General features: G+C 36.1%; 1 protein-coding gene across 1 annotated transcript in view; it reads left to right on the forward strand.

Annotated features, from left to right (window-relative positions):
- NCAPD3 (non-SMC condensin II complex subunit D3) overlaps positions 1-12,147 on the forward strand; it is a 64,459-nt gene that overhangs the window by 21,032 nt on the left and 31,280 nt on the right. Inside the window, exons 14-16 of the mRNA XM_029956346.1 lie at positions 4,422-4,495; positions 5,248-5,382; positions 6,635-6,855. Coding sequence (XP_029812206.1) covers positions 4,422-4,495; positions 5,248-5,382; positions 6,635-6,855 — 430 coding nt within the window. The remainder of the gene's footprint in view (positions 1-4,421; positions 4,496-5,247; positions 5,383-6,634; positions 6,856-12,147) is intronic.

Consider the following 12,147-nt stretch of genomic DNA (forward strand, 5'->3'; position numbering starts at 1 on the left):
TTCTGTTTCTGTCTAGCTGTGTGATCTTGAGCAAGTCACCTTCTCTGGGCTCCTTATTCATCTGTGAGATGACGTAGCATGAAATAGTGGGGAACACACTATTTAGAAAGGAGAGGCAGTCTGAGTTCTCATATCAATTCTGTTACTAAATAGCTGCTTGACTAAGACATGGAAGTCAGCAAAGCACCCTAATTGTCACTTTCTGAATCTGACACTTTCCCTGTCTTTCTATTGTCAGTGTATGGAAATAATGTTAAGAGAAGTGGTTTTTCAAGATAGATAAGTAAGAAAATTATGTGTGTAGGGGATTAATTTTATAATTAGATGAATTTATTCTGTTAACATTTATCTGGTCCCTTCTGATCTGTGCTAGGCATTGTTGATACCGACTTTTTAATAAAACATAGATCCATCTGGTGAGCAGAGTAATAAATATACATGTATACAAATTTTACATATATATTTATTTATTTATTATATATAAAATAGTAAGTTGTGAGATAAGTACTGAGATATCTGTAAAATGTCATGAGGATAATTACTTATTTGGGCCTGAAGGATTAGCATGGAATTGGATTTATATGGTTAGATATTAGCATGTGTTATTCAAATTCAGAGCAATATTCACTTTCTATATTAACCAATTTTCTAAAATATAGCAAAAAAATAAAATAAAACATAGGAAAAATTATTCTTAAGTGCCAAGTGCTTTCTTTGTGGTGGGTCTTTTGTTTTGTTTTTGAGATGTAACTCACATACATATCATTTAAATAAAGTGTATGATTTAGTGGTTTTTAGTGTATTCACAAAACTGATCAATTTTCAGTATATTTCCTTTGCCAAAAAGAAACCTTGTACTCATTAGCAGTTACTCCCCATTCTCCTTTGCCAACCACCAGTTAGCTTTCTGTCCCTATAGATTTGTCTGGTTTTGACATTGCACATGTGTGGAAGCATACAATATGTGTTTTTTTGTGGATGTCTTCTTACCATAACATTTTCAAGGTTCGTTTATCAGTTGATAGACTTAGGTTGTTTCCATCTTTTGGCTATTATGAATGATGGTACTATGAACATTCTTATGCAAATTTTGTATGTAAATATTCATTCCTTGTGGGTATGTACCTAGGAGTGGAACTGTTGCTGAGTCATGTGGTAACTGTGTCTTTAACATTTTGAGGAACTGCCGAACTGTTTTCCAGCGTGACCACACCATGTCTCAGTCCCACCAGCATGTGTAATAAATTTTATTTCTCCACATAAGCGCTTGTCATGTCTGTTTATTGTATCCATCCTAGTGGATATGAAGTTTCTCTCTCACTGTGGTTTTGATTTACATTTTCCTAATGACTCATGATGTTGAGCAAACTTTCATGTGTTTATTGACCATTTATATGTCTTCTTTGGGGAAGTTCTTGCTCATTTTTTTAAATGGATTATTTGTCTTTATTTTTGAGTTGAAAGAGTTCTTTGTGTATTCTGGATCCAAATTCTTTATTAGATATATGATTTGCAAATACATTCTTTTTATCATTCTGGGGGTTAAATTTTCACTTTCTTGATGGTATTCTTTGAAGCATGAAGCATTTTAGCCTTCATGAAATCTAGCTGTCCAATTTTTTTTTTTGATTTGTGCTTTTGGTGTCATAGCCAAGAAATCACTGCCTAATTTTTCACAAAGATTTACATTTATGTTTTCTTTTCACAGTTTTGTAATTTTAGCTCTTATGTTTTGGTCTTTGATCAGTTTTTAGTTAATTTTTGAATATGGTGTGACGTAGGGGTGCAACTTTTGCATGTGAATATCCAGTTTGACAGGGCACCATTTGTTTAAAAGAAATTTTTCTCCTTTGAATACTCCTGGCACCTATGTCAAAAATCAACTGACCATAGACACATGGGCTTATGTACTTTCAATTCTCTTCCACTGGTATTCCATTCTTTCCTTATGGCAGTACTGCACTCTGTTGATTACAGGTACTTGATAATAATTTCGAAGTCAGGAACTGATGAACTCTGCATTCTTGTTCTTGTTTTTCTAGATTGATTTGCCTATTCTGTTTTTCTTATATTTCCATATGAATTTTAGGATCATCTGTTAGTTTCTGAAAGGGAAAAAAAAAGAAATCACTGCCTAATTTTTCACAAAGATTTACATTTATGTTTTCTTTTCAGCAGCTTGGATTTTGGTAAGGATTGATCTGTAGATCACTTTGAGGAATGTTGCCATCTTAACAATATTAAGTCCTTCTGTCCATGAACATGGGATGCCTTTCTGTATATTTAGGTCTTTAATTTGTTTCAGTGATGTTTATCAGTTTTCAGTGTATAATTCTTGCTCTTTAAGTTTATTCCTAAATATTTTAATTCTTTTTGATCTTATAATAAGTTACATTGGTTTCTCAGTTCCATTTTCTAATTGTTCATTGCTAGTTTTTACAACTGATGTTTGATGATTTGATCTTGTGTCTTGCAACCTTGCTAGGTCTGTTACTACGTCTAATTATGTGTATGTGGATTCCTTAGGATTTTTTATATATAAGCTCCTGCCATCTGTGAAAAGAGAGCTTTTTTCTTTCTTTTCCATCTGGATGCCTTTTCTGTCTTTTCCTTGTCTACTTTCCCTGGCAAGGACCTCTGTACAATGTTGAAAAGAACTGGGGAGAACAGACATCCTCATGTTTCTTCTGTACTTAGCTTTCAGTCTTCCACCATTGAGTGTGATGTTACCTGTGGGTTTTTTCAGAATGGCTTTTATCAGTGTGACAAAGTTTCCTTCTTTTCTGAATTTGTTGAGTGTTTTTATTATGGAATGGTGTTAGATTTTACAAATGCATTTTCCTCACCACCAATCATGTGGTCTTTGTCCTTTATTATATTGCTGTGGTTTTTTTTTTTATTAAATTGATTGATTTTCATATGTTGAGCCAAGATTTCATTCCTGGGATAAATCCCAAGCATGGTATATAATCCTTTTTGTATCTTGCTAGATTTGATTTGTTGATATAGTGTGTCTTTGCAGGAGACTTTGGTCTATTGTTTATTTTTCTTGACATGTGTCTGTCTGGTTTTGCTCTCAGGGTAATACTGGCATAATGGAATGAGGTAGGAAGTGGTTTCTTCTGTTTTTTAACTGTTTGTGAAGAATCGGTGTTCATATTTGTTTTAACATTTGGTGGAGTTCTCCAGTTACGTCGTCTGGTCCTGGGCTTTTGTACATGTGTGAGAAGGTTTTCAATTTCCAATTCCATCTCTTTACTTGTTATGGGTATATTCAGACTATTTCTTCTTGAGTCAATGTCCATAGTTTTTATCTTTGTAGAAATTTGTTCATTTCATCCAGATTACTTAACAAAAATTTTTCGTAGTATTTCTTTGCAAATCCTTTTTATTTCTGTAATGACAGCAGTAATGCTTCCTCGTTCTTTCCTGGTTTTAACAATTTGAATCTTCTGGTTTTTTTCTTAATTAGTCTAGCTAAAAGTTTGTTAATTTTGTCTATCATTTTCAGGGAACCTACTTTGATTTCATTGATGTTTTCTATTTTTTCCCATTCTCTATTTCATTTCATAACATACTTTCTTATGCATCAGTGGCTCTTCGCGTAGTTTGGGATCCCTTAGCCTCTTCAGCTAGTCTTTGAAGTTAATATTGTTTGTGTAAAATATCAATATCATAATATCCTTCAGCAGTTTTTTGAAGTTAATATTGTTTTCATAATAATATCAAGACTTTGCACTCTTCAGCATTATGACTCTGAAATAGAGATGAGAATCTAGCTGTTTTTTATTTAGCCACACATTAAAGAGTTTACAAAGATGTAAAACAATGCCATTATTTTCACTAAATTTTTTTGGAGGGGAAATGTCGTTATTTTTCATTTAAAAATATACTGTGCATAGTGGCACATCTTTCTTTTTTAAAATGAACTATTAAATCTTTTTACTGGAGATTTTTACCAAAAAAGCCCTTAGAAGTCTTCAGAGATTTTTTTTTAATATTGTAAAGGGGCCTGAGACCAAAAAGTTTTAAAGGTGTTGTTATATATTATCTTGTTTAGTTTTTAAAAAATTACAATTTGGATATTCCTTTATTTGTAGCTAGATAAAATAGAAGAGCTAAATAATTCATTCAGAATTTTAGACATAGTAGCAAGGATTTAAAACTGAAATTTTAATATTCCAGAATTTGTGCCCTTTTAAAATTATATTACTGTGCCCTTTGCATTATTGTGAATACCTAATTATTTGACTTTTCTTGTTGTTCCTACATTATTTCATACTCAAATTTCTCAGGATTTAAAGCAAGCTAATTAGTCTGTTTTTTAGGGTATTTTCTCAGAACTGTGTGGTGAGATGTTAGGTACTATAAATATAGTTTTCCTCAGACTGTATAATGATTCTTTGGCATTTCCTCTACAGTGAGATGTGTCATGGGAATGCTGAAAAAGAGAATCAGAGATGAGAAGACCAATGTCAGGAAGTCGGCACTCCAGGTGTGGGTTTTTCCTAGGTATTCTTGAATGTGCTCTTTTTTCAAGCACTAAAAACCTGGACATATTTGTAAAAGCTCTGCCATACTCATTATTTAAGTTGTTTTTCATCTAACATTTGTTTACTTTGATCCTGTCGTATGTATAAATTATAGAGATGAACTAAAGGTTTATCTGTTTTTAAAATTCCTGCTGGGTTGTTGAGTTTTTAATTACATATTTAGTGGGTGCTTGGGTGGCTCAGTCAGTTAAACGTCCGATTCTGGCTCAGGTCATGATCTCGCAGTTGGTGGGTTCAAGCCCTATAATGGGCTCTGTGCTGACAGCTCAGAGCCTGGAGCCTATTTCAGATTTTGTGTCTCCCTCTCTCTCTGACCCTTCCTGACTCGTGCTCTGTCTCTGTCTCTCAAAAATAAACATTAAAAAAAATTTTTAATAAAAATTTAAAAAAGAATTACATATTTATAGCCTTAATTCCTCTTTTTAGAATAGGGATTCTTAATCTGCGAACCATGAATGAATTTTAATAGGGTGCACGTAACCCCCAAAATGGTTTGTAAATACTTGTTTATATAAATGCATGTCAGATTTTCTCCAGAGAGAGGCCTTAGCTTTCATCAGATTCTGAAAATGTGGGGTGTTACTGGGTAGTGGGATGGATCTGTACCTCAAAAATGTTAAGAACCACAGACTGAAGTCTTATTTTTGTCTACAGTGCATAAGTCATTAATTCATGTTTAATATGCTTCTTCTAGGTATTAGTGAGTATTTTGAAGCACTGTGACATCTTGGATATGAAAGAAGAGCTATTGCTTCTGCAGGACCAGTGTCGGGACCCTGCAGTGTCTGTCCGAAAGCAGGCCGTACAGTCTCTTACTGAACTTCTAATGGTGAGAGACAGTGTGTTTTTACATTAATAATAATTAATAATAATAATTCAGCAAATGGGGCACGTGGGTGGCTCAGTTGGTTAAGTGCCCAACTGTTGATTTTGACTCAAGTCATGATCTCAGGGTCCTGAGTTCGAGCCCTGTGTCAGGCCCCATACCCAATGTGGAGCTTGCTTAAGATTCTCTCTCTCCCTCTCCCTTTGCACTACACCCCTGTTCACCCCTCTTCCTGCTCACATGTAAGTGTGTCCCCCCCCACAAACAAAATAAATAAATAATTCAGCCTAATAATTACCTTTTGCAAAATATTAAGGTGACTATTGGAAATTCTGCTAGGTCTGCTGAAGGACTATACAGTAGAAGAGAAGAGAAGGTACCTTTCAGTTACATATGATTATGACTGATGTTAATATAATTATGGACTCATGCTAGAAATGCTAGTGATTAGTCTTTTCTTGACTTCAGCTTAAATCTCACATAGAAATATGAATGGTAAAATAAATTTGGTTAGACCAGAGGCCTAGATTAATTTTTGAACATTAAAATCTATTAGATGGTACTGTCAAAATAGCAGATCCACTAATTGAATATTTAATTTACATCTGCCAAATGATTAACTTTTGAAGAATTTTTAAAGCCAGTTTATTTCTTTATTTCATGATAGAAAGCATTAAACAATGCATACTTTGTCTTCCTCTGTCAACATCTATTTGTATTGCCAATTGGGATAAATATTTATTATTTGCTCTTAATCCTTAAATTATCAGGGTGCCTGGGTGGCTCAGTCAGTTAAGCGTCTGACTTTGGCTCAGGTCATGATCTCACTGTTAGTGAGTTTGAGCCCCATGGCGGGTTCTGTGCTGACAGCTCAGAGTCTGGAGGCTGCTTTGGATTCTGTGTCTCCCTCTCTCTGCCCCTCTCCTGCTCTCACTCATGCTCTCTCTCTCAAAAATAAATATTTTAAAAATATTTAAATTACCAAAAAGTGCTGATTTACTGTAATAATACTATAATAATACAGTAATGACTTTCTGGGTTTAAAATTTCAGTATGCACTGATACATAGTAACTGGAGATTGAACTTTGTTTTAGTATATATTTCAAATGTTGATTTTTTTTTCACTTGTTTATTTGTACTTGTGTGTGTGACCACACGTACATCTCAAAATATTGACCACAGCTTCACTGATGTCTATTTAGAATTCTGCTACTATCAGACTTCTTTATGATTTCATGATGTTTAATTCCTAAGGCCCAGCCTGGATGTGTCCAGATACAGAAAGCCTGGCTGACCGGGATCATTCCAGCTGTGATGGACTGTGAGAGCACTGTGCAGGAAAAGGCTCTGGAATGCCTTGACCAGCTTCTGTTGCAAAACATTAAACATTATAGTAAATTCCATACTGGAGACAACAGCCAGGTGTTGGCTTGGGCACTTCTTACTCTCCTTAGTTCAGAAAACCAGGAACTGAGGTATGTTAATTGTGTGACTTACTTTCCTTATAGAAAGCCATAAAATTTTTTATTAAAATTTCTGTTATTAGGGGTGCCTGGGTCACCCAGTGAGCTTAGCATCTGACTCTTGATTTTGGCTCAGGTCATCATCTCATGGTTGTGGGATTGAGCCCTGCATCAGGTTCTGCGCTGACAGTGCAGAGCCTGCTTAGAATTCTCTCTCTCCCTCTCTCTGCCCTTCCTCCACTTGCACATGCACACGCTCTGTCACTCTCTCTCTCTCAAAATAAAAAAAATAAACATTTTCTTGAAAAAAATTTCTGTACTGATCTTGGAAAATCAGCTTTCCAAATTACTTAATATATGTGAAGACTCAGTTTTGGTCTTTTTTTTTTTTTTTTTGACCCAATTCAAATCTCAACATTTTCGTGATGACAATTTTTTGTGAAGCCTTCGATCTCCTCCTTTGCTTTTCTCTGAGTGATGTTTAGTTTTAAATTGATGTCCTAATACATAGTAGAAAGCACTGATGGATATGGCATATTTACATTAACTTTCCATAATACTAGTTTTTATGAAAGATGACTTCCTAGTTTTTACACATTAAACTTCTCCTGACATTTTATGAGATTCATTGACTTAACACCACTGCAGTATCCTCTCCCATTAGATAACATTTACCAAGTGTAGACTGTACAGTGAACGCTGTCCCGAGGAGTTAGCACCTATCATGGTAAATTTTGGTCTATATCGCAGTAATCTGAAAATTAGCTTGACTGTCTTTTTCCTTTTTTTTTTTTATCACGTAGGAAACACTTCCTTCCTTATTTACATGTAGTTATGGAAGAATTATCATCATAAAATAGAAAAGTAATAGATATTTTTAACATAAAATACTATTTGGTGGCCCTGGCGCATCACCTCATCTCTCTGAACCTTGGTTTTCCCATTTGTAAGAGTAGCCAGGTGGCTTACATGATCTCTTCAGGTCCCTTTTTGTATTAAACTCTATGGCTGAAAGCATATTCATTCATTAAATATTTTTCTCAGTACCAGCTGTATGCTCGTCTGAAATTCTTAGAATGGAGGAGAACTTAGCTAGCAGTAGAGTCACTTACTTTTTGCTTTTCTTAGGGACATCTCAGTAAGCAACCCCAATACATTAAAATTCAGCATAAAAAGTAGTAGCCGTTCTTCACAAAAAAGCAGGGGAGGCCTACTCTATAGCTCAGGAGATGCTGTCGGGAAGTTTATTTCATTTATTTTTCTCTTTATAAAACTTTTATACTGGAATATAATAGCACAGAAAGATATACTAGGTCAGTACATAGGGTCAGTAAGTATAAAAAAGAAAATATACCCATGTAACTACCTCCCGAGTCAAGAAATACAACATTGCTAAGCCCAAGTAATACCCTCACACTCCTTCCCTTCACTGTCCTTCCCTTGTCAAAGGTAACTACTGCTATGACGAGTTTCCTCTCTTCCACAACTTTATATAAATGGAATATGTGGTATATATTCTTTGTGTGTCTGACTCCTAACACTCAAAGCAATAGAAGGCTCATTCACGGTATCATGTGTAGCTGTAGCTTATTCATTTTCATTGCTGTGTGTGTGTGTGTGTGTGTGTGTGTGTGTGATTTTTATGAACAAAACATAATTATCCATTCTGTTGATAGATGATTTATTTAATATTATATATAATGCTGCTGTGGATATTCCTATACATATCTGTTGGTAACACAGGTACATGTATTTCTGTTGGGTATATACCCGGGCACAGTATTGTTGAGTATGTTTCTAAGCACCTCTAATGGATACTGCCAGAGAGTTTTCCAGAGGGGTCATACCAGTGTACCTTGCACTCTGGCAGGTGTGGGAGTTCCATGTTGTGGCCAGAATTTCATGTTTCCAGCCTTTTTCTTTTTAGCCACTTTTGTGGATGAATACTGATATTTTATTATGATTTTAATTTACATGGCCATGTTGAATAAGATTGAGCCTCTTTTTGTATGTGCATTTATATGTTCACATTTATGAAGTACCTACTCAGGTCTCTGGTCTTTCTTTTTGACTGTCACTCTTGCTTGTTCATCTGAAAGTGCTCACAATATGTTCTGTGTACAAGCCATTGTTACACGTGTTGCAAGTGTCCTCTCCCACCTCCTGATTTGCTGGTTTACTCTCTTGATAGTATCTTTTCATGAGTTCACTTTGTCAGTGGTTTTCCTTATGGTTAATGTATTTTTAGAGAAGTCTTTTCCTACCTCAGGGCCATATAATCTCTTAGAGGTTTTTTTTTTTTTTCCTTTTTTCCTTTTATGTTAGGTCTTACCTGCAATTAAGATATGCCATAATTTCCTTCACAGGCCTTGTTTTTATTTAAGATAAGGGAATGTGGTTATGTATATTTGAAGTCAGAAGGAAAGAAGGAGATAAAAAAAATACTGAGGATGAATGAAAGGGATAGTTAGTAGAGTTTCTGAAAAAGAACAGTATTATATGAAAGACTCACTTTATAAGGTAGAAGGAGAGAACTTTAGAAATAAAAGGAAACAAAAAAATACGGGAAGGGGCGTGCCTGGGTGGCTCAGTCGGTTAAGCCACTTCGGCTCAGGTCATGATCTCCTGGTTGGTGAGTTAGAGCCCCATGTCGGGCTCTAAGCTGACAGCTCGGAGCCTAGAGCCTGCTTTGGATTACTGTCTCCCTCTCTTTTCTCCCCTGCTTGCACTCTGTCCCTCTCTCAAACATAAATACACATTAAAAACAAAAAAAGAATACAGGGAATACAGGGAAAAAAAAAAAAGAATACAGGAATAAAAGTACAAAAGAGGAAATAGGATGAGCCCTGGAACTTCCCAGCCTTCACTTTCAGCGCAGTAATAGAGTATTTGCTCAGTCCAGCAGTGTTAGAGCACACAGTAGCTAGAAAGGTGGAAATACCCCAGCTGTCTGTGGATGGGTGAAAGGACAAACGAGACGTGGTATATACATACAACAAGGATATTTTTCAGCCTAAAAAAGTAACAAAATGCTGATGCATGCTATACTATGGATGAACCTTAAAAACACGCTGAGTGAAATAAGCCCACTACAAAAGGACAATTATTGATGACTCCACTTATCTGAAATATGTAGAACAGTCAAATGCTTAAAGACAGAAAGGAGAAAGGTGTTCATCAGGGGCTGTAGAGAACGCAATGGGGAGTTTCTGTTAAATGGGTACAGAGTTTCCGAATAAGGTGATAACAGAGTTCTGGAGATGGATGGTTGCATAACGGGTGTGAATATACGTAACACCACTGAACTGTACACCTGAAAATAGTTAAAATGGTAAACTCTACTGTATATTTTAGCACAAGAAAAAATATATATTTGCCCAAAGTTAGGAAGGAGAGTGTACAATTAGGGTCTTATATATAAAAAAAGTTTTGGAATAATTATAGAAAATGTGCTAGGGTACAAGTTCTCAAAGTGTGATGGATAGATTCATGCGCTCAGACTGTTTTGATCGTAATATTAAGATGTTATAAGCCATTTGACACTTTTATTCTTTCACAGGAGTATAGTAGAGTTTTCCTGAAGCATATGATGATATTGAAGCAAATTGAATGCAGAAGCAGTTACAGTAATCCACCTGTCTTCTATTTAAGCCAGATCCTAAATAGATGTACAAAAGTATAGAGCAGTGACACTCTTCACGAAGTTTATTTTGTTTTAAGAAAGACTGTTATTTATTTTTTATAAAGCAGTGCATCTATGTTAACATGTAATTGGCTTATTATTTTTAGATTAACTAATAAATATTTTTAAGTTTCTCAGTTTAATTTTGGCACAGCAAATATTGGTAGATATGATAGCCCATAAAACCAGAGCTCTTCAAGGTGGTCCATAATTTTTTAGTTCAAAAGTGCCCAGAGGAGGGGCGCTTGGGTGGCTCAGTTGGTTAAGTGTCCGGCTTCCAGCTTCGGCTCAGGTCATGATCTCACTGTTCGTGGGTTCGAGTCCCGCGTCAGGCTCTGTGCTGACAGCTAGCTCAGAGCCTGGAGCCTGCTTTGAATTCTGTATCTCCCTCTCTCTCTGACCCTCCCCTGCTCACACTGTCTCTCTCTGTCTCTCAAAAATAAATAAAAACAACAAAAAAAAAATTGTAAAAAAAAAAAAGTGCCCAGAGGAAAAAAAAGACACCCAGAAATGAAAAAGTATGAGAGCCCCTGAACTTGGGAATGAATTTTTAAAAAGGGAGTATTAAGAAAAGTAAGAGCTAGCAGAATTCTATAAACATTTGTAAACAAAATTTGTGACTTGTTCTTTAATAAATAGAAAGTTACTAGAACATCAAGAAATGTTCGGGAAAAGAGACTTCACAGAACAAATGACTTTTGAATTTGAATCTTAAAGGTTAATAAGGGGGCAGAAGGGCATGTCCAGGTAAAAGAAACAGCCAGTTCAAAGCCATAGAAGCATAAACAGTGTGCACTGTTCCGGAGCCAGAGGATTGCACTGTGGCTGAGGAAGTAGGGCTGGCTGGCTGTAAACTGAAACTGGAGAAGGTAAGCAGGGCCCAGATACTGCAGAGTTGTAACATCGCATTCCAAGAAGTTTGACTTTAGATTGAAAACGGAGTGGGCAGGGGGAGGCTGCTGGTGAATATAAACAGGATGGGTAATACAGGGTTTTGTATTTTAGGAAGTGTTAATCTTGAACATAAAACACCCAGTTATTTAACCAGCAAAATGGGTTTATATGGAAATAGCACAGAATTGCAATTTGGGTGGGACAAGCACGCTGTGACAAACCGCAAGCAAATCTGGAAATCAAAGGAAAGGAACTGTTCTTTTTAGAGAAGAGAAAGTTGGGAGGGGCTGCTTTGAAGAAAAGTCCGTTGGAAGAAAGTGAGAGTTCAAGGTGGTGGTGGTTTCTCAATGGCAGAGTCCTGACAGACCCTCATTGGCTGGGCTGTTTCCAGGCAAGAAGAAATCCTTCCTCTTGCTGGAGTAGTAAAGTCGGCTTGTTTGTTCCTCTTGGATATAGGAGTCCTATCCCTTCCTGTTGGATCTGCAGTTGATAACCAGTGGGAGGCATGAGAGCGCCCCACGCTGGCCTCCCAGCCCCACTGCCAGTGAGGTTTCCTTATTTAGTTTCACAGGAAGGATAGCAAAGGCGCTGGTGTTTGGTGACCAGGAGATAGCTAAAATCTAAGAAAACAGGCTACCGCTGAAACGATTTAAGTTAAAGGTGATGAGGGCCTGTATCAAGGACAAGGCAGTGGGCATGAAGAGAATGAGGTATATTTAAAGATATTT

This window comes from Suricata suricatta, chromosome 11 (genome assembly GCF_006229205.1).
Source record: "Suricata suricatta isolate VVHF042 chromosome 11, meerkat_22Aug2017_6uvM2_HiC, whole genome shotgun sequence".
Taxonomy (NCBI): domain Eukaryota; kingdom Metazoa; phylum Chordata; class Mammalia; order Carnivora; family Herpestidae; genus Suricata; species Suricata suricatta.